At 38.2% G+C, this 22,720-nt stretch overlaps 1 protein-coding gene across 2 annotated transcripts in view; it reads left to right on the top strand.

Annotated features, from left to right (window-relative positions):
• The first annotated feature begins 385 nt into the window (after positions 1-385).
• The window catches only part of cacna1eb (calcium channel, voltage-dependent, R type, alpha 1E subunit b), a 66,431-nt gene continuing 44,096 nt past the window's right edge, over positions 386-22,720 (top strand). For both annotated transcript variants that reach the window (XM_043216684.1, XM_043216676.1), the window contains exons 1-8: positions 386-998; positions 9,353-9,458; positions 10,373-10,512; positions 16,331-16,434; positions 16,791-16,949; positions 20,089-20,279; positions 20,800-20,903; positions 21,743-21,858. In XM_043216684.1, coding sequence (XP_043072619.1) covers positions 790-998; positions 9,353-9,458; positions 10,373-10,512; positions 16,331-16,434; positions 16,791-16,949; positions 20,089-20,279; positions 20,800-20,903; positions 21,743-21,858 — 1,129 coding nt within the window. In that variant the 5' untranslated portion in view covers positions 386-789. The remainder of the gene's footprint in view (positions 999-9,352; positions 9,459-10,372; positions 10,513-16,330; positions 16,435-16,790; positions 16,950-20,088; positions 20,280-20,799; positions 20,904-21,742; positions 21,859-22,720) is intronic.

Here is a 22,720-nt window from a genome sequence, read left to right as displayed (position 1 = left end):
TGATCGTATCCATTATTGTAAGTCAGCGACGAACGAATGAGAGAGAGACAAATATATTCATCGTCGAGGTTTGCACTAACCGAGTACAGACGCTTTAACTGTGCTACAAATCTGCTTCAGTTCATCATCTGACAAACTAAATGATAAGCCACTCTCACAATCACATTATAAAATGTAAAATACATTTCCATGGTAACCAGTTTTCCTATGTCCTGATTTCCCATAGCGTGTGTATGTGTGTGTGTGTGTGTGTGTGTGTGTGTGTGTGTGTGTGTGTGTGGGAGGGGGAGCATTGGGGCAGAGAGAGAGAGAGAGAGAGAGAGAGAGAGAAATGGGGGCGGGTGAGTGCGAGAGATGAGGCAATATGTGATGGTAAAAGACCACATTCACTGTTATAGAGCACAGTCCCAGTGTAACAGGTATTACAAACTGCACTCCTTCACACCGCTCTCCTGCAAAAATGGGCTGGGTTTTGCCTGAATTTCACATTTAACAGCCTGAGATCTAGAAGTGTCGCTTTTGAGGGATCTTTGTCAAGAGAAACATGGCAGAACACTTCGGAGAAAAGGATACAAGGCTTCGGAAAAGACACGCAGCCTTCTGATAAACAGGACTGCGTTTTTTAAACCGTTTTTTTCGAACCGCAAAAAGTTTCACGCGGAGCGCAACAGGCAGGACTGAGCAAGCCTCGTGAGATTTTCTTCGAGCCGGTTTGCCGTTGGAAGGATGGAGTAAAGCTGGGATCGTCTATGAAAGCTGGGATTGATTATTTATTCCAGATCTTGAGACATGGCTCAGACTGAAGACATGCCTAAGGAGGTGACTGCTGAGGGGAAGGGAGAGAGCGAGTCCGCCGGGGAGATAAAGCGGGCTCGGACCATGGCTCTGTACAACCCTATCCCAGCCAAACACAACTGTCTCACCGTCAACAGGTCTCTCTTTATCTTCGCTGAGAATAATATTATAAGAAAATATGCAAAGAGGATTATAGAGTGGCCATATCCTTTTGCCAGTAATACGATTACAAATTGCATGCAATTGTTTACTTGTTTGACGGTTGCGTTATCGTACCGGTTTGTCTTTTTGCTTTTCGAACACATTTAAATGCCAGAAAGAGAAAAAGTTACAAAAATCATCTGTTGGCATCTAGTTCTTCTAGGCTCACCTCGACTTTCTACACGCCATTCAGCCTTTTAAAAGAATGGTTTGCGTTTTTACCATGAAAGAAGTAAGACTTAGTGGCAGACGAATGTTCTGTGGCGCAACAGTTTAATAAATCGTAGTTCATAGTCAAAACCGCTTTACATAGCTACTGTAGATATTGCAAAAAAGGCTGAAATGAGCTGGGGAGCCTCTACGAACACACAATTACTTTATTAATACTATATTTAAAATATTGCACGAATGAAGTGACCAGATCAAGGATAATCTATTCACAATGAAACGAACATAATGAGATAAACTGAAAGCATGTGGAGATTTTTAGCTTGTGGGATTATTATTCTAAAAAAGAAAAAATTATTCTTCTGTCATATTTGCCACGCATTTAAAAGACAGACAGTTCTATACAAACGCAAACATTTCTCGTTCCTCCGATACCGAATAATCGGAATAATCTGTACATTTGACCTTGATGTGAAAACGTGGAAAATGTGAACATTTCTTTGTGTGCTGCATGAATTCAACGTCAATTGGAGAATGGACATGAATTCATCCACACAAAGAAATGCAGACCTATGTGTGTTTGTCGTTCTTTGTCGTGGATTGGAGGAATTCATGTCCAATAACACACAAGACCTAAGGACCAATCGAGGATATAGTTAACCAATGACAAGACACGTCTAAATACAGTTCAACAGCAAAGAACAGAACAAATATGACATCTAAAGCCAAGTACACAACATGGCAGAATAAATCAAGAAAACAGTTCCTTACCTACGCTCTCTGATGAAAGGTACACAAGCTTTGACTGGGGCAGTGGATTTTGAAAAGGAACAATTCTGTACCTTGTTTACCCTTAAAGAGTACATATTAGTGCCTAAAAGGTGTGCATTAGAACCTTAATGGAACATATTAGGACCACTTTGAAAGTGTAGGGGATCATTTCTTATGGCCAGAACATCCCAAACTTTAAACAACTCAATAATGGCTCAGTGCTGATGGATGCTGACAGCTGTGGTCTTCTCATGATGCTGTAAACACTACAGTGCACCCGGAGCACAGGTTTCTGACCTTGTGTCCGTGTTAGACCTGGGATTCTTGACTGTGATGGACTTGGACTGACGCTGTGATGTTGCTGGATAGTGATCCGCACTTACTGTAGAGACTGACTCTGTGATTGCAAACACAAGCAAATGGGCTGGGGTATCAATTACAGTGACACGATTTGACACGCAGAACCAGCGGTGCCTGTGACAAGCCATTGTTCAGAATTAACTGGTAAGAGTGAATGAGGGCAAGGCTTGGTGTAGCTGATAAAGAAACCAGGGTGGATGAGGCAGGAGCTGTAGGACCAGTGACATGAACACGCTCAGACCTCAGACTCTCACTCATAACGTAACCCAGGTGAACATAACTAAATGAAGTGACTTGTGGCCAGCTACTGTGACCCATACTTGGAATTTGTGCTCTTTATTTAGCCCATCTAACCTCAGGGAACTCATATGCATGCAGAAGACTCTGTTCTGGCAGTCGTGAGTTCACTTGGGACATGAGTTGTGTCTGTGGTCCTGTTTACTCCTGGTTTTAAAGGGATCCAGTTGGGTAGTTAAATACAGCGGCCATGTTGGATTTGTTGGTCTAGCGAGTGAGGGCTTAGACACTTCTGGTCTCACTAAACACCAGTGCAGAGTGCTGGAGAAACCAGTATATTACCTTTTATAAAAGTTTACAGTAGGGATGCACAGAATGTTCAGCAACCAAAAATGTTCTATTTTCTAAATGTTCTATGCTGTTTTCAGCCGAACATTTTTGGTTGCTGAACATTCATTGCATCCCTACTGTAAACATTTATAAAAGGTAATGTGCTGAAAAGACTGAATAAATTATGCCGAACAATGACATAAAAATATAAGCACATGCTAAAGCAGCAAAGTGTAAAAGCGTGTGGGCCTATGGTTTGTAAGAGTAAGCTTCCTCATTTATAAGTAAAAAGAATATAAAATAAGAAAAGCAAGACAACAATAATGACAATTAAATAATAATTACAACACTGTTTCCAATTTGGATTTGTAATTTTTTCTAATGTTTGGAAAGAATTCTCAAGGCTGCATTTATTTGTACAGTAAAAAATACACACCGGAAAAATCGTGTTCGATAATCGGCAGTTTTTATTTTGTCCGTCTTCGTCCAAGAATTTTCATTTCTATGCATCCCTAGTTTATAAGATATTTTAAAACGCAACTATGATCTACATTGCTATTATTGCTATGTAAATGTTAAATAAAAAAACATTTGAAACTTACGTATGTTTGGGTCAGGTGAATAATACACCAACACATACTTCTCAAACCGAAAGTCTTTTTTTCGTTAGCAATCATGCAAATGTCATACAAACGTCAAAAGTGTTTGTTTTACATCACCTTTTTTGAACCGAAATACGTTTTCCTTGTGAGGCTGCAGTTGATCTTCCGTTTCTCGATTTTACAAATACAAGTTTTATGTTTACAGCATTTTTAAATTAAAACACAGGCTGTAAAAACAGTTAATTAATAAAGCTATATGTATAATTTAAAGGTTTGTTTTATTTTAGTTAGTTAATGAAAACGATTATTAAAAAATTAAGACGAAACATAAACATAGAAACATACAGGGAAATACAAACACCCTTCTTTCAATAAAACCTACAATAAATACATTTTGTCAAAAAGTCAAAATGCTTGTTAGAATCTCTGATCTTAGACAGCATTCAGAACGAAAGTGACTTTCATGTTTGAGTGGCTAGTGTTTGAGAGAGATCCCCTTGGGTTTTCACTAAGCTCTTATACTGAACTACATCAACAGAAGAAAGAATAAAAAAAGCTCACACTGATGTACCACTATGTCCAATTTAATTCGAAACACATTAATTATATCTGTGTGGCCGAGTTTCATATGAAAGTTTCCCCGTAAAGTTGCAAAACTAAGCATGTCGCCGAAGCTCACTGACGCCATCTTGTGCACCTAGACAATTATTCCCTTTTATGGTGTATTTTTCGGGATGTACTAGAATAGATTGTTCAAAAACCACATCATTTTCCCCTACCTTTTTTCCCATACTTTCTCAAACTTGCTGTTTACTTCCTGTTTAGATGAAACCCCTACTTCTGAAGCTCTGAACGGTTAGCTGGCACAGTGTGTAGTGACTGGAGAACTGCTTCGAAGGTGTTGCAGAAAAGTCACGCCCTCATCATAAATGCGACATAACGGCAGCACGCTATAAAGCAGCCCCCTTTATACTGTATACCGTGGGTGGGGATTTTTTTAAAAAGGAGTGACTCTTAGATGTCACAAAATCTGTGTGCTGTAGTCCAAACCAGCCCTTTGATTGGACTACTTTTATTTCTTATCTATCTCCTTGAACTTTGAGCTTTGTAACTATGCGGATCTTTTTTTATGCCCAAAAAGAAACGTTACGCCCTAATTAAAGCTTAAAAAAGCATAATAGGATCTCTTTAAGATGCGTTATATCCGTCAGTCCAATCGCAACTGAGCTTGTCCAGTTTAGACCAAGACTTTCGTAGCGGAAATGCTCATGCTGCTGAATGTGTTAGAGCAGCCACAAAAGACATCCACCTGCTGACCTAAAGCGTAAATAGTGTGTGTTGTTGGAGCACGCTGGTCAGATGGGATTTAAAGTTTGCAGAATGAAATTGTAAGGTTGGTTTGATGGCCAAAAATGTTAAAGGCACAATGCTCTCTCACCAGTCCTGATTTTAACACAAAACAGAGAGGAAATGAAAGCTGCTGCCGTCTGTATTGTTTTATATGTACTCCCATAGTGTGCATACTGTATGTAAACTGCGCAAGCTCATTGTACAATACTAGTAAAGCGGTCAAAAGTGCATGTTAATAAACACTGCTTATGACAAGCAAAGCATAACTTTGCATAACTGAGAACTGTGGAGGGAATCTTCTGGTTTGAGGAAGAGAGTTTGAGTTTCTGGTTTGTAGATGTGAACAGCTTGGGTGCTGATAGTACACAAGTTTGGTTTGAGATGGACATGACCTCATCTGCAGCAGATATGGGTGCTGATTCAGGGTCCATGATAGGCATGAGCGTGGACTCGTGGCTGTGAACGTGACAGCAGATGGAAGTGAGAAATCTGACACTCTTGGGCCAAACTGAGGGAAAATTGTGACTGTGCCTGTAATTAGACTGGCTCATTTAGACGAATGTTTTTGAGAGCAGTCTCCTTAAAATCTCACAAAAATCAGGCCCATTGGAAGAGTGAACCTGTGGTGCCATTTCTGTGAATGATATTACTTTGCTTTCGGGATGTTTTGCGATCCTTTCGAAATTAAATGTTTGGCAAGTAGCGTTAAAAGCGTAATTATACATTTTATTTGAAACAGAAGGACATAAATGGGGAAATGTTGATAATCTGTATTGTATGAAATGTCCGGTGAGTGATGATGTTGCTCTATCATTGCATCTAAAAATAATGCATATACACTCTAAGAAAAATGCTGAGTTGAAAACAACCCAACTTGGGTTATTTGTCAACCCAGTGTCGAGAAACACATGGATGGAACACATGCTGGGTTATTTTGAACGAGTTTTTACCAAACATGCTGGGTTAGTTTATTTAAGTCATCTATTGTTTAAAATTGGCTTAAAATGGACTGGAAATATATAAACAGAATTATTCGGCAACAGGTTTGTTGTATCACAGCACTGGGTATAAAATATAACCAGCAAAACTATTAAAGCTGCTTGCATTCATTTTTACGGCTCCGTTACTGTATGCTGTATTATCTCATTGATCTATTTTTTAGGACTTTTGGAGAAACGTCTGAGACAAAGTTGGTATTTAATGACAACTCAGTGTAGTCTAAAAAGAACAAGATCTGAACAATAAATGTTTTTTGCCCTGGGCTATAGTGAGAATTTCATAATGATTGTACCAAAGCCTCAGAGATGGTGTATGGGGAAAATAAACCGCAACAGTCTTTCCTAGCACATTGTTTTGGACAATTACATGGCTACAGATTTCATTTATATTTTGAACACAGACTGGAAAATAATATCTGTTATGCAATTATAGGACAGAACTCAAGACACTGTACTAGTATTACACTCAAACCAATGCTGTTATATAGTGTATGCATATTAAAGCATGTTATATAGCCTACATGTTTTTGTTTTAATGCCAGTTTTAGGTTTAAAGTGAATAACCAGGCTACAACTCTCAATTAACAGGCAGTTCCAACATTTGTAAGTCTACAATTTTTCTACTGCTAGACTAATAGCAGTTATCACACTATAGATATGTATAAGCCCATCCTCTCTTCCATTACTTTCTTCTTTCAAACACTTGTTGAGTTGTTGCTATGTCACTCAAAAACCTGAATGCATTTCATGTTTCCTGACATTCCTTCAACTTTAATGAATTAAATTCAGCTCTACCGATCCAATCGGCAGATTTCAGATCATTATGAGGAATGCACTTGTTTTTCATACTTCAGCCTGAAAGCACATTACAAGCAGCACTTGAGATAATGTTTGGATGTTTCTCAGGTGAGCAAAACTCGCAGTCAACCCTCCCTGGAGGAGGTTAAGTGTAGAAAGCAGGTTGCCATGGCAATCCTCGCTGCTAGAGAGATGCCAAAAATAAAAAAGCTGAAAATTCTAGGTTAGTGCATCCCTGACTGAACTGACATTACTATGCTTATTATTTTATAATGCTATTTCTTTGTGGCTGTATTGTAGCGTCCAAGTATTTTTCCTTGCTTGCAACCATCTTCTTGAAATTGGCCTTCGGGTTGCATAGAAAAGTAATAGCGAGGTTTTATTCTGCGTGAGTTGAGGTATCGTTTATGTCCGAAGCACAGCCAGTGAAAACTGATTAATGCAAGTGCAAGATTTTATTCAAATGTTAAAATCGGATGAGCAGTTACACTAGTGATCAATAAGTGGTAAATAAATAAAAATAATAATAATAATCATTGGATATTTTCATTTGCATGAACTAGCTGGTAGGCAATTGATTGATTGATTGATTGATTTCACAGAAAGCAAGCTTGTCTGGTAATGTAATTAAATCTGAATCTCTGCAAACTCTTTAGAAGAATGTTAGGGCATAGCTTCATTAAAGTCAGAGGAAAAAAGAAAACAAAAAACTTTTGAAATTAAAGCTTTGTAGTCAACCCTTTAAAGTAATTTAGGTTTGCACAACCAATTATTTTTCTAGCTGACCACGTAGCTGGGCCGAATGTTTACTTTATGTAAATGAAAGATTGCTAACCTATTTCTGATCATTTACACATTTTTAAACTTACATCCCATTTGGAGAAATAACATAGCATGAATAACCATTGAGCATATTTCTGCGTTTGTACGAGATTACAAAACAACTTCCTCCAATAAGAATAAATTGGCATCTGAACGCGGTTTATTGTTTTGTTTTTTGCATGCCTTTTTAAGTGCCATAACAAATTAAAATGGTCATACCCCATGGAAAAATAACATAAATAAATAAATGGAAAAACCAAGTCATGAAAACTATCCATTTTTATATAAACATGTAGTTTATTTCATTACCACTTAAAGTGAAAACAGTAAATGGACACACTTCAAGTGTCTTTAATTATTAAGCACTTTATATTAATTATTAGATACAATGCATTTATTGTGTACATACATGTTTTACATTGTACTTAAATTAAAAATTACCTTTCTGCTATTATGTCTCTAATAACTAACGTGTTGTTACATCTATACTTACACTCAACTCTACCTTAACCTCGTAATCAGACTAAATCTGTCTCTAAACTTACCTCTATCACCCTCAACAGTGTTATTAAGTGTTTTGCAATTCAACACGAACGCAACAGATACATTGTGCCTTAAACATTTTGGCCGTGAGTGCTAAGTAGCTAAAGACACCCACATATAAAGTGGGACCCAATAAATAATTTGTCATCCGTGATGGACGCCACCACTGTCCTTCTGTAACACCCACATCCATAAAAACACACCGCAGAGATACGAGTCCCATCCAAATCATACATGATACAAGTTTTATATCAGATGTTGTTTAGAAAACTAGGCTTTAGTAAAACATAAAAGATCATTTTACTGTGATAGTGGAGAAAAGAATACATTAAAAAAAAGTTAGATTTAACTCTTGATTCAACATCCAGTGTATTACAAATAAACCGTTAAGGCTGCAATCACATAACATTACAATATTTTTGCATTTCTGTTTATTCATTATTTTTTTTATGAAATGATGCTCTAAATATAAAAATAAAAGTGATTGCAAGTCTCAGTGAGTCATTAATTCAATCGATTCATTCAAACAGCTGATTCATTCAGAAACAAAGTGACTGTCCTTATGAATGGACTGAATCATTGACTCACCTGATTCATTCAGTAACGTGTTATCATTCAGTAACAAAATTCGAGGCACTTTCGATGCCATTCATTCTGGCTAATTTGAACGTGCTGTTCGGGGGGCGCTAGTTAGTGATCGTTAACTTAGGTTGCTTGAGAGTGCTTGACATGTTGGGTCACAAAGCTTTTACAAGAGAACTGCACTGCTTCAGGTTCTGCAGACATTTTCAGTTCATTCAGAGTGTTCACACGCCGTCCAAAATCTGGGGCGACAAGGTTAATGAGCGCTGACAGGAACTAATGCGATACAATACAGCCCTAGTGAGTCTGTCAGTGAAGACATGCACACTTCATTCACTCACATACTCTCCATCAGTGAGGCACTGACTCATTTACATAAACTAAACTTGACTGGTCGACTACATCACTACTAGTCCAAGTCAAGTCAGCTTTATTGATATAGCTCTTTTAACAAAACAGATTATGTCAAAGCACTTAACTATGAAATATGAGAATAGAATGCCAGTAATGACAAGACTAAACGCTTTTCAGTTAAAGGCATTTCTTTATTGAATTCAGAGACATCGTTGTCCAGCTCAGTTCAGTTTAAGTCGTATCTGTGCATAATATCTGTATCTGCAATATTAATGCAGGCAGGTGTTCTAGATGGTTGTATGTGTTGAGTAAAGTGTACACTACAGTGTGCCAGTCTTGAATGTGAACTGACTAATTCTCATTTTGTCACGTTGGAGATGAAGATGCAATGATGCATTTTTTCGACTGATGTAATATTTGCCTTGACCCCTGTGCCATTACTCCATTTGAGTATATGATCCTGGCCACCATCATAGCCAACTGCATCGTTTTATCCCTGGAACAGCATCTTCCTGGTGAAGACAAGACGCCTATGTCCAAAAGGCTGGTAAGCACTACACACATAAATACGTTCATATTTTAAATAAACATAACTAAACTAAACTATTGGATTCCCAGCATCCGGAGAGTACAGAATAACATGCACACTGTTTCTCAGAAGACGCAGCACTGGGAAATCTCCTGGAGGAGGGAAAAAAAAGAAACCCGCAAATCCGTGGCCACGGTTTTTGCAATTCGCCCCCTCACTTTATTAACCATACGCACAAATTCTTTGCAATTCATTCCCACGTTAATGCATTAAGACAGTGATAATAAAAGACCAATCTTAGTGTACTTACTAATGCTACAAACTACAAACAAATATATATATATATATATATATATATATATATATATATATATATATATATATATATATATATATATATTCATACAAGCAAGCAGATGTGGCTTAAAGGACAAAGACAGTGATATAAAAGTATGCAGTTTATTAAAATATGCCGGGAAAATGCTTAATGTGCAATTGCACTTATATATACAACATCAGTAAACTCAATATACAAGCGAGTTTGGTATTTTTGCGATCACTTTATTTTGTGGCGTTAAGCATTTTCTTTGCAGTTTTCTGTGGGGGTGGAAAAGCTTCAAAACGATTTTCTTCACACGTGCATTATGTCTTTGAATTAGATAGCGAAAACGTGAAAGAAATTTGGCTTGATGAATAAGGATTGATGTGTACTTAATTTAAGAAATATATCTGCTAAAAGGAATGAAGCATGAGGTGTGCAATGTCTTTCACTGGAAAGAAGAGCATGTTTCTTGAATAGAGTGAAGAATATAAACTTAATGTCATGTCTACAAAACCTAATGTGGTTCATATTCCAGTTTGATGTCATTATACACGATACGGATTGTCTTGTTTGATCGTTTGATCTGTTTTGTTCTCATTGGGTGCATTAGGAGAAGACCGAGCCTTATTTCATTGGGATCTTCTGTTTTGAGGCTGGTATCAAGCTGGTGGCACTCGGTTTTGTTTTTCACAAGGGTTCTTATCTCAGAAACGGCTGGAATGTAATGGACTTCATTGTTGTGCTAAGTGGGTAAGTGACATTTATATATTCTTTCTCCTCACTGATTTTTGATGCTTCATTGCTGTGACAGGCTTGTGCTTCCCTTTAAAACACGGCATGGCCCGCATTTGCTATCTGCTCCTCGATTTCTTCCCTAAGCACTTCTCGGCTTCCCTTCTACTTCCTTCAGTGGGCGAGGAGCGAGCCTATTCATGCGTACCCTTCAGGCAGCTCTGTATCCCAAAATGCAGCATTTCAATGAATGCCGTATTACATGTTTTATTGTGCGTTATTTATTTATTTATTTATAGGTTTGAAAGCTTGTTTCCACCGCTGAGTAAAAAAATCAATTGCAATTACATTTTATTTTGCATTTCTGAATTTCTCAGAATTGCGCGTCATAATTTTGTTGCAAGAAAATAGTATTTTTTGTTGCCTCAGAATTTTACTTTATTTTTATTTTTCACAAATGAATGAAATGAAAACTGAGGTTGTCAAGTGTGAGAATAAGTCAGGGTTGTGAGAGAAAAAGTTGCAATTCAACTGTGGAACGCTTACATGCATGAATGATGCATAAAAAAAGATAAATATTGAGAAGCAAACTGTCAATAATAAACCAGCTGTGGTTTCCATGCCATCAGTGGTTTAAGGTGTTCATTTAAACCCATTGCACAGATTCTGTGATCATGATGTGCTTTGTTTGAATGGCCATATTTTCATTTTAAAATATTTCATCCCTTCAACCTGATCCCTTGTTCTCTTAGCTTTCTCTAAGATTTCTGCTGCTCTCAGGCGCTTTGTGAATAGGTTTGAAAAGAAGACTCTTACATTTACTGGGATTTAGAAGAACTTTTAGTGGCAAGAAAAACGTTTAGTGAATACAGCTTCAGGTTAACGTTAAAGGTTGCTTTCTTTCATCTGCAGTCATTTCTAAAAAATTTTTAAACCAATCACTTGAGCCGTAAAGACTAATCACACTAACTCCTTGAAGCACAGAAAACACCTTTCGAAATAACAGAAGCCTAATTCGTGCTGCTAAGAGGTCGCCCCAAAAAACCGCTGAAGCGTCCACTAAAACATAGTAAAATGTTTGGTATTTTGTCAAAATGCACGGCTACTTTTGAATGGCTGTGTAAAGATGCTGTTCTGCACACATAACGGTGTAGTTACAGCCCGCGCTAGCCAGCCAAACCTTGACCCCCCGTTGTCAATGTAATGTGGGTGTCTGCAGCAAGAAATGATTTTGCAGACCTAGCTTTTATCCATTTAATAGATGAAATTATGGCAAATCATGCCAGGTCTTTTTTTCACATTTTAATAGATGTTGTTAAAAGGTGGGAAACGCTCTGACATTGATTTTAACACACATCACATCAATGAAAGGTGTAATTTCTATAAGGTTGCATAGACATTTTTTAAGTGCATCCATCGGCCTTCATTCATAAAACATGAGCAGGACTTATTTCCGTGTAAAAAGTTCATAAATTTACTCTCAGACTAATTACAGAGCGGTTTAGCTCGTGCTTCATAAATGAGGCTGACCTTTTGTTATATCTGATCTTTTTTTGGCCTTGAAGGATCCACTTCTTATTACGTTTGCACACAACATTGTTATCCATTTTGTCTTTAAAGGCCAGTTTTTCTCCTAACAATCTCTCTTAGAGTGGCTGCTAAAATCTGAAATGAAATCGATTATCCCTGCTACATATCTGACACACTTTTGGCTCCAACATACCTGACCTCTTTAAAAACAGCGAAAGTAAGTCAGACTTAAAAGAAAACTACATGTGTCATTGCACTCATCTGGGAACTGAAACAAGGCCAGTAGGCCATTGCTTGTGGCTTTCATTTCATCTGAAATTAATGATTAGCTGCAAGCGAATCTGCTGGGACGGGGCCAATTTGATATTTTTTCCTTCACAGGTCTGCTGGGAACATATGGAGAAACTTTGCGTTTGACATGATAAAACAAATACCAGTACGATAATGTTGAAGTGACAGCTCAAGCACGGCTCTCTCGCCTCGCTGCTGTATGTTTGCTTCTCACGATCCTTCAAGTGTTGGAATATCTACAGTAAAATATACAGTAACTACAGACAAGTTCCTTCTGATTTTAAACATTTGAATATAACATATATTTATATGGGCATGCGGTATCATTTGGTAAAAATAGATGCAATTTAATTGCTGAGCTACGTAGAATACCTTGAAAAGGGTGTTCTTGGCTAATAATGAGTTATATTTATTGAATTTTGAGCTATTGGTTTGGATTTCATGTCAAATTCAAACAGGATGTTACTGTAATATTAATGGTAAGAAAGCTGTTCATTTAATAACGGTGTACAGTGAAAAACGGTAATATATCTAAAGGGTACAGTACAGTGCTGTTAAACGTACAGTTTTTCATGCTTTACAGCTGACGTTAGCAGAATTCCCATTTGATGGCTTTTCATTAAAATAACAAGGTTTCTTTTCGTTTCATTTCAGTATGATACGGTTTCTCATACACATCGTATGCTGTTACATTAATATTTATAGGAAATATTTTCCTGATGGTGTTTTGTGTTTGTGTACCTCTATATTAGTATTTACTTCAACAGAATGAAGTTGTGAACTTTGTGAGTTTCTCATTACCAGCTGCTTTTTGATGGTGGTTGTGTTTTAGTTAAAGAAATGCAAGTTTTTTACTCTCAAGTTGATTTCAACCTTTAAAATTGAGAGAAATGTGCTGCCATTTTCTTTTTTTTTTCTCTCTCTGCTTTTCTGGCAGCCACAGCTGCCTTTCCCTGAATGCGTGTCCCACAGGTTATTTATGCACTACTCTATGCTATTTATTTTTAGCATAAATAGTGTGATTAGTGTTGTTTTATATATCATATCATATTGTACACACATATTTGTATTTAATAACATATGTATAATATATACGCTATTGTCATGTAGAATCTAATATCAAACTTTGATATTTTGAACTGATCTTAAAACACGTTTTGGTATGAATTTGTTGTATTCAGAACGACTTGAAAGTCTTTTAGTTCTTCAGTGTGTGATGCTCTGAAGACCACAACTGTGGGGATATTAATCATCTTTAATTTGAGTAGATGTAAAACGTCCTGCTTCAAATGCAAACTAAATAACAATAATAGTTAATAATAATAATAATTTAAAGGGCCCCTTATTTTTTACAATATTTGAAGGCCATCAAAATATTTATAGATCTTATCTTGACTAGAAAGATTTTTCGCCATTCTAAAAAAAAAAGAAGCATTTTGAATTTGTAGTTGTTTTAGCTTATTTGAATGCTTGTTTAATCCTATTCTAAATAATTAATAAAGTTACCTTGAGGCCCCAGAGGGCCCCGGCCTGAAAACCACTGATTTATGGCGGGTCACAAATAAATTAGTATTTGTGTCAAAAGTGTCACCAAAATGAATAGAAATACCACAACCACAAGTTATTGTGGTTATACGTACATACATGTTTGAGATAATCTATTATATGACATAATTAAGCTTTATCACAAGAACAAGAGAGCTGTTTTCACAAATTTGATATTGCTTTTATACAAAAATTCAATAAATAAGAGTTATTTTTTGAGACAACTTTGCTTATGCATTTGTAATTGTGAGTGTTGGGTAAAGTTCATTTTAAAAGTAACACATTTTTATGGAAAGTAACGCGTTATGTTCACAACAAAAGTGAAATGAACGCGTCTTCATGAATGAATATAAGTTTGCGTTTGACAGTTTCCTCGATGTGTTTTTGTAACTCGCCATTGACCCCAACGCTGACGATTATACCAGTCCAGACGCAGCTCCTGAGCTGTCGTCAGTAATTCAGGCTTCCCCTAATAATATATTTTACAACGTAGCCGGACGTCTTGAGGAAGCGGACATCGGATCGCTGCTTCAGAGCTTCACGAGCGTATGCTGAGAACGCAGCATCGACTCGGCATGAAGCCTTTCTTTCATAGTGTGTGAAACATGAAGCATTCGCTGCAGATATGCTGATGATTCACCACTAAGTGTTGATAATGTTATTCCTCCATCTTCCTCCATCCCCCTCCCCGTCGACTGGCTCTCAGAGCTCGGTTCAGCGCTGTGTGTAGGTGTTCGTGTGTGGGTGAGCCCGTATTCATTTCATGTTTGCATTTCAGCTTTTCCACTGACAGGTACAAAGAAATCAAATTGTGAAATAATTAATAGTGTTTGGTCATGTTACACTGATTGATACAAATGTGTGAGATGACACAAGGGTACGAGCGTAATTGATTGTTATGACGTGCACCAAACAAAATGGGTTCGGTTAGAAAAAGCCCTTGTGTTAAAGACGCCGCAGTGAATTTAGATACATATAAAACACCTGAGGAAGCACACGCTCGGTTATCATTAAACAGACTGGCCTACGGTCGAAGCGCTGTACATTTTGTACTTTGTCCATTGATTGATCAGGAAGCATTACATAAGTTCCTCTGAAAAACAGATTGAAAGCTCCCGTAAGAAAAGCGGATGTTTATAAAAAGGCACAATAAAGCAGGCTCCTCTCTGTTCCTGTAGCCGATATGAAGGATTTGTTGATGCAAATCATGATGTACAATAGTACGGACGTGCTGCAGCTCTGGAGGCTACAGAAAGATTCACAACCTTGAATTTTCACACCATTTACACCCCCGAGCAATGCTTTCATCCACTCACCCACTCACTCGCTCCGCGGCTCGCTCTCTTTCTGACGCTCGCTTTTTTTTCCTTTTCCACTTCCATACTGTAATTAATATTCTCTTATTCAGATTTGTCCCTGAGTTCATGACTTCGGGATCCTCCTGAATATTAGCCATTGTCTTAGCGCTCGCAGACGCCGGCGTCTGATGTGTTTGTCGCCGTTTCTGCAGCGGCTCTCACTCGTTCCAAAGTGCTCACTTCCCATTTCTTTTTGGGAGGTTGTTCACATGACCTTTTAAATGCAGCGCATATCAGTATGAACGGCTGACTTGCATGTGTGAAACATCATACCCTGACATCTTACCACAGCATCCGCTCATTTGTAATCACCGTAAAAATAGATATATTTTTTATGGAATATTGCAGTGTTGTTGTTTTAGTTTTTGTTTTCAAAAATGACCCTGAACCACAAGACCAGTCATTAAGAAGCATTTTCTGAAAACTGAATAATTAAGCTTTCCGTTGATGTATGGTTTGTTAGGATAATACAATATTTGGCAGAGATACAGCTCTTTTAATCTTAGTATGTATTTTTCATACATCGCGCATGCTTTCATCACAACGATCACATGATGTAAAGTGTAAACTCTGTCAGTTTTGCTGAAAATGCAGAAATCAAATCACTAAAAGACTCCAGCGACTGTAATAAGAACAAACTTTGATAAGTGTAGAAATTAAATAATATGTAAATCAAATCTAAAAAATGTATTCATATAATACATATGAAATGCTAGAAAAGCATTGGTTAATTATAGCTAAAGAATTAATAAGAACTAATTTGCAAAGTATTATTTATTATATCACATTTTGTTTTATATCTGAACTTTTATTTTCATTGTGAAGAAAGTGTCAAAACATTTGAGCAGACATAATAATATATTGTATTGTTATGTGAATATATTATAAATAAATGAGTTTTTGCAATTTCTCTGTATCATAAAGCTCAATTCATAAATAATTGTATAATCCAATGCTAAATCAAGCATCGCATAATATATATGTTGGAAACCAAACGTATATGTATGCAAGTCAGGTTTACATTTTTAGATGAACTGCCCCTTTAACGGTTATATGGATAAGACCTTATTTCCCCTTTTCTTGTGTGTGTTTTTGTTTTGTTTTGTCTGCAGGATTCTGGCCACTGCCGGTTCTCATATGAATATCCCCGTCGATCTGAGGACCCTGAGAGCTGTGCGTGTGCTCAGACCCCTCAAACTAGTCTCCGGTATTCCTAGTAAGTAAATCTCATTATTGATCCACCCTGTTACACTCTTAAAAATAAAGGTGCTTTACGATGAGCCGTTCTGTCTACATGATTCCAAAGACCTGAAGCTAGCACAAAAGCTTCTTTGTGGCGAAAGTAGATTCTTCAGGTTATAAAATGATAACAAAGAGATGGTTCTTTAAAGAACCTTTGACTGAATGCTTCTTTGTGGAACCAAAAATGGTTCTTCAGCATCGCTGTGAATCACCTTTTTGCATCAATAAGAGTGCATCAATAATATTTCAAATCATCTTATCACATATGGCACACAGTCTTTAATATCTAAAGTACTGGCCAGAAGCACTAATCCAGATGTATTCCTCCAGGTTTACAGATAGTTCTGAAGTCCATTATTAAAGCAATGGTGCCGCTGCTGCAGATCGGCCTTCTGCTGTTCTTCGCCATCCTGATGTTCGCTATCATCGGTCTGGAGTTTTACAGTGGAAAATTACACCACACTTGCCTGCCCTCTCCAGATATACTCGGTATGGAGAATCTTTTCAGCCTTTAACTGGATGAATGAAACAGGAATGCTGCGGTGTACTGGTGCTGCCATGCCATGTGCAATTTGAATGTGCCACCTTTGATCCTGGTGTCAGTTCTGCTGCCAAGTTTTTTAAGCCAATCACGTGAACCAAAATACCATGTGATTTATGACTAAAACTCATTTCATGACTAATGTGATTGGCTGACTTGTGTTCCCCTTGCCTTGTGTTTTGTTCCCCATGTGTATGTCCATATTTGGTTTTCCTGTTCTTGTTCATTAGTGATAGGGCCGGACTCCGGACAGCACACCAAATCTGCTTAATTGTCACTCAATATAAATTATATGTAAATTTGAACTCATGAAAGACTGTTTCAAGTTCATTCAGTGTTTCCTTATTTCTCGTTCTAAGGAGAGCAATAGCAATGCTGACAGAACAGCCAAATGACAAACTGTTTACCAATTTATTTGTGTTCTACTTCTCTTTTTTTCCGTGTTCTCTCTGAGTTTTTTGTTTTCATAGTGTTTTTCCCTTTCATGGATCCCTTTGTACCGGCCTGAATTCCTCCTCTTCCTCCTGCTGGAGCAGGTGGAGTGTTCACTTGAGGGCCATACTAGACTGGCCCTCTCTTTCTGGCCCTTGTGGAACTCACCCGATACCTGGATGACAAGCTTGTCCTATAATGCTAGCCTGAGCCTCGCATGCAGAGTGCTATCGTCCTCGAGCAGACTTCGCTGCATTCATGGACTGGAAACTGGCAAGAGATTCCCACTCCAGACCCAGTGCCTAGCCCACCATCTCCCTGCTGTGTGGAGCACATTCCCGAGCCCACCACTGACGGAGAGCTCGTGCCCAACATGACAGAGGAATGAATTGTCATGAAGCAGGAGCCAAACAAGTTGTCAGCAACAACGGGCATCATGAGAGAGCAAGTTGTGGATGGTGTGAGTGAGGACCTCTGTACCGTGGGTGAGGGTAACTGGACATCTGGGGCTGCCTGAAATAGAAGAGGATCTCATTGATTGGTAGACTGTTCTGGAGACTGAACAGTCCTCTATCTCCTCCTCAGTCCTCTGAGTTCCTGCTGGTCCCAACTAGCCCTTCTTCATCACAGGTCCCTGTGCCCAGTCTTGAGGGGGCTCCCAACCCTCCAGTACCCACTCCTTGTAGACACCCTCCAGTACCCACTCCTAGAAAATTCACGCCCTCTCACCCGTTCCAGCCTCCTCCTCCACTATTGTCTGGCAGCACCGCTGCTTGCCCTTAGCCCACTATCAATATGGGACGAGCCAGTCAGGGCTGCCATCCTCCAGTGTCGCTGTGGTCGGAGTGTCCCTCAACTCCCACGGGGCTCCAAAGCCTGGACTCCGCCTAAGGTCGCTGACCATGTGACTCCACCTCGGCTTCTAGCTCTATCACCTCCACCATCTCCCGTCGATCCTCCAGCTCCACCATGGTCCGCTTTTGTTTGGTGTTGACCATCCTACGTCTCGTTGCTCATCCCTCCTTCATCCCCTTTAGTCGCTGGCACGCTCTCCACCTTCCTCCTCCACTGTGGGCCATCATGGCTGTGGCTTGGGTCATGCTGAACTCCTTCTGCTCTGAGTCCCTTCTATGTCTTCCCTGGCTCCTACCTCCTTCGTCACACCAATGAACTGTGTTGTCAGCCCCCTCCCGGGTGTCTGTCCTCCTCCCTAGTTTCCAAATTCCCTCACCCCTCCCCATTGGATGTTTAAGGTGTGAGGACGCAGCTTCTGGGAGGAGGGAGTAATGCTAGACTGTTCCCTTGTCGTGTTTTGCTCACCACATGTATGTTCATATTTTGTTTTCCCGTTCCTGTTCTTGTTTTGTCATTAGTGTATCACTGAATTCCAGGTGTGTGTCTGTTAATTATCCTCATTGTTTACCCTACTTAAACCCTGTGTTTGTATTGTCCTGCGTCAATGGTCAAATGTCTTCTAAACATCTATGTTCCAGTGATTGTACTATTAAAGACTGTTTTGAGTTCATTCAGTGTTTCCTTGTTCTAAGTCAATAGCAGTGCTGACAGCACCATGGTCCCAAGCTTCTATCCTGAGCTGTGATATCGAACGCAGCAGGTGAAATCTGGACTGTTTCTCAATCTAAAGGCTGCATCCTAGTACGGCCGGATCGAAGGCTGTCTCAGGTTGAAGGATCCTTGGAAGGCAGCCTTTATTTTGTGCCCTTCATTCAGCATATTTTGATCATTCATCAAGTGTGTCCTCCAATCACCCACAGTCCTTAGCACACAATTATGAAAAAGAATTTACAGAAAATGAGTCGGCACTGAGCTTGTCCAATTTCATTATGAAATGCAAGACAAAAAGGCATATATTTGCTTCTGTCTTGTTGTAAGTTAATCACATAAACCGGTTGTTATTCACTGTACTGCACTGTACTGTAATTTTCACAAAATCATATTATGAATTTTTTTTTGCCGTGACTGTGGGGGCAGAAACATGCAATTTTTAATTACCTTTAAATGTAAAACAAGTAGTTTCAAAAACAAAGTTATAAAAATGTTACGCTTAATTATATGAATGTTAAAGAAACAATCCATTTTGTTATCTTGCAAACATTATGCAAATATTACTTTTGAATGTCCCCTGAACATTTGAAAACAAGTAGCAATGTTTTAAAAAAACACTCCAAACTTTAGAAAATATCTCAAATAATACTTTTGCACTAACATTTTCAGCCTCAGAAGAAATATACAAATAATGGCACAGTGTCGCTCAGATGCAGCTTTACAATTGTCTGTAATAGCAGACACTGCCCCTTCAGACGAGGAGGATCACTAACCCACATACTTGCCCCTAAATACATATCTGCAGCTCTGTTATTACGTACATGTTTCGTGGCAGAATTGAAGTGAAATGTATAATATACTTAGTAGGCACGTATTTCCAATGAGCCTAGGTTGCAACTAACGAATGATTTTGAATTTACCTGAAAATCAAACAAAGCAAGCATCACCAATATACTTGACAATATCAATATCAATACAATTTATAGATGATTTAACAGATTCATGGCAGTCAAAACATTTTTAGAATGCTATAATTTGTTATATTGGTGTAGTCGCTGAGTGCATCATGTAGTACTGCTATTCTTTCAGAAAATGAGACGGTGGACTCTTCTGAGGTAGAGTTTGCGTGTGGAGTGAGGAAGTGTCCTGAGAAATACACCTGCAGCGGCACCTGGATTGGACCCAATGACGGCATCACTCAGTTTGACAACATCCTCTTTGCTGTGCTAACAGTGTTTCAGTGCATCACTATGGAGGGATGGACCGCTGTCCTGTACAACGTGAGTTCAGCAGGAACGTTTAAAGAAGGTCTAAGGTTGACTTACTGGATAATATTAACATACTCATCGTTCAATATGACAATATGATGCCTTTGTGAAATATGGCTGCTGCTTTGACTTATTGATAAGGACTTTATAATTTAGAAGCTGTATGAGTTTCTTTCTTCTGTTGAACGCAAAAGAATTTTTAGAATTCGGCTAAGTGAACAGTTTCTAGTGCCCATCGTCTTCCATAGTATTTTTTCTCCATACTACGGAAGTCACTGGCTGCTAACATACTTCACAGTGTCTTCCTTTGTGTTCGGCAGAAGACAGAGACAGGTTTGGAGGGTGAGTAAATGATAACCCTGTAATTAACAAGCTATAATTACTATAATATAAAAAACAAATAAGCTAAACTACAGCGTACACTGTAATGAACAAGCATAAACTGTATAAACTGTATTTAACACAGCACCTAACCATAACGGTCCTGAAATGAAGCTTTACTTTATGTGTTGATTGCTGTTTTTCTCCACAGACTAATGATGCTTTGGGGCCCACATGGAATTGGATGTATTTCATTCCTCTCATTATTATCGGCTCGTTTTTTGTGCTCAATCTTGTTTTGGGTGTCCTTTCCGGGTAAGAATATCACAAATATTTGATCAAATATGGAACTTTCATTATTCATGCTCATGCTGTTCCAAATCAGATTTATGGCGTTAAAAACTAAGTGGAAATTTAATAATAAGTTTAAGGCACTGCAGAAACGAGTCTCTTCTTTATAAAACTAATATCTAAACATCTATTGAAAATGAACAAAATAAAGTGAGTTCATCTCTCAGTGGGGCATAACATTTTTATTTTATTTTTTTACCAATTTAAATTTAGTTGATTTGTGCACTGGCAGATATTTATTTAGAAATGTATAATGCACTTTAATCTGTTTCTTTTCTTTGCTTTAGAAGGTAGCTTAAAGGTTATTTCCATATTCTGGTTATTTATTGTTTTTTTTTATCAATAAAATTGGGCTATTTAAACCAAAACCATATATATATATATTTTTTTTTTTTTTTATTAATCTTTAAAAAGTCTTACATTTACATTTGTAAATCCTGTAGAAATCCTAATTAAGTTTTAAAGATATTTGATATAAGGTACCAGTCTCCATTCGTTGTATCTGCAAGGAAAACCGATTTTTAATCTTACGTTCATCCAATAATTTGAAGATTTGATTTGTAAAAAGGAATGCTTGTTTTGAAGAATTGACTGAATGAGAGAATTACTGGCTTGTGGTGGGTGGGCTGAAAAGCTCACTCTCTGGATGACTGCCTCCCTCAGGATTGATTACTGTAGCTGCTCTTGGGTTTCTCGCTTGATCACGCCTTTACAGGCTGTAAAAGGTCAAAACCTGAAAAGCACTTAAATGATGTCCATTCTGTTGATTTTGAATGTGTGTAATTTCCTGCATCTTTCTCTAGGGAGTTTGCTAAAGAGAGAGAGAGGGTGGAGAACAGACGTGCCTTCATGAAGCTCAGACGCCAGCAACAGGTGGAGCGAGAACTCAACGGCTACCGGGCCTGGATAGACCGAGCAGGTACCGACGTTCATTTTAAAGTGTCCCTTTTATGGGTAATGAAGGGTTCATATTTTGGTTTTGGGAGTCCCCAACAACAGGTTGACATGCATGCAAGCTCGAAAAAACACTTTCCTACAATATGTAACAACGACTCCCAAACTCCCGGGCAATATGCTAATGTTTCATGGTGACATGACATGAAACGCTTGAGATTCATTTTAAAGAGGACTTGGTTCAATGATTCAGATCTGACTCTTTCTTTTAAGAGACAATAACGTTATACATGATGCACTTTCAGTTTTAAAACTTTGCATTATGTTTTCTTGCACATAGAGCTGCATGAAAGATAGTTTTTTTAGCATTTTATTTGGAATTTTGGGATTCGGTCTATGAATGCATACTATTTGTACTGTTTTTATTAAGAATAGAGCAATAAAATGTTACTAGATCTATATTAGAGATTGTAACGGATGCTCTTCTTGCGCACATTATAGTGTCCGCACTGGTTTAATAGCTGTTGTTTTTTTTGTTCATGTTGATCAGTCTTGTTTTTAACATGCAGTATGTGTGTTTATCACATTATTTTGTCAGCATGCGGTTTCTTTTTTTTTTTTTTTAAGGAATGGCATTCTGTCACTTGCTCACCCATGGATGCTCTGAGGTGAATGGGTGCCGTCAGAATGATCAAAAAAAACATCACAGTAATCCACAGCATGCATGTCCAACAGTTTTCACAGAAGGGTGGATGATGAAAAGTGCTCTTGAGAGAAGAAGATATCGAGTGATTTTTTAGGCCTTCGATGCGCTACTATCTGCCGACGTAACACATGTGACAGTAGCTAGTAGAAACACACAAAATCCTCTTGGTTTTGCTGAATGC

This window comes from Puntigrus tetrazona, chromosome 2 (assembly GCF_018831695.1).
Source record: "Puntigrus tetrazona isolate hp1 chromosome 2, ASM1883169v1, whole genome shotgun sequence".
NCBI lineage: Eukaryota > Metazoa > Chordata > Actinopteri > Cypriniformes > Cyprinidae > Puntigrus > Puntigrus tetrazona.
This window is presented reverse-complemented; position numbering and strand designations above follow the sequence as displayed.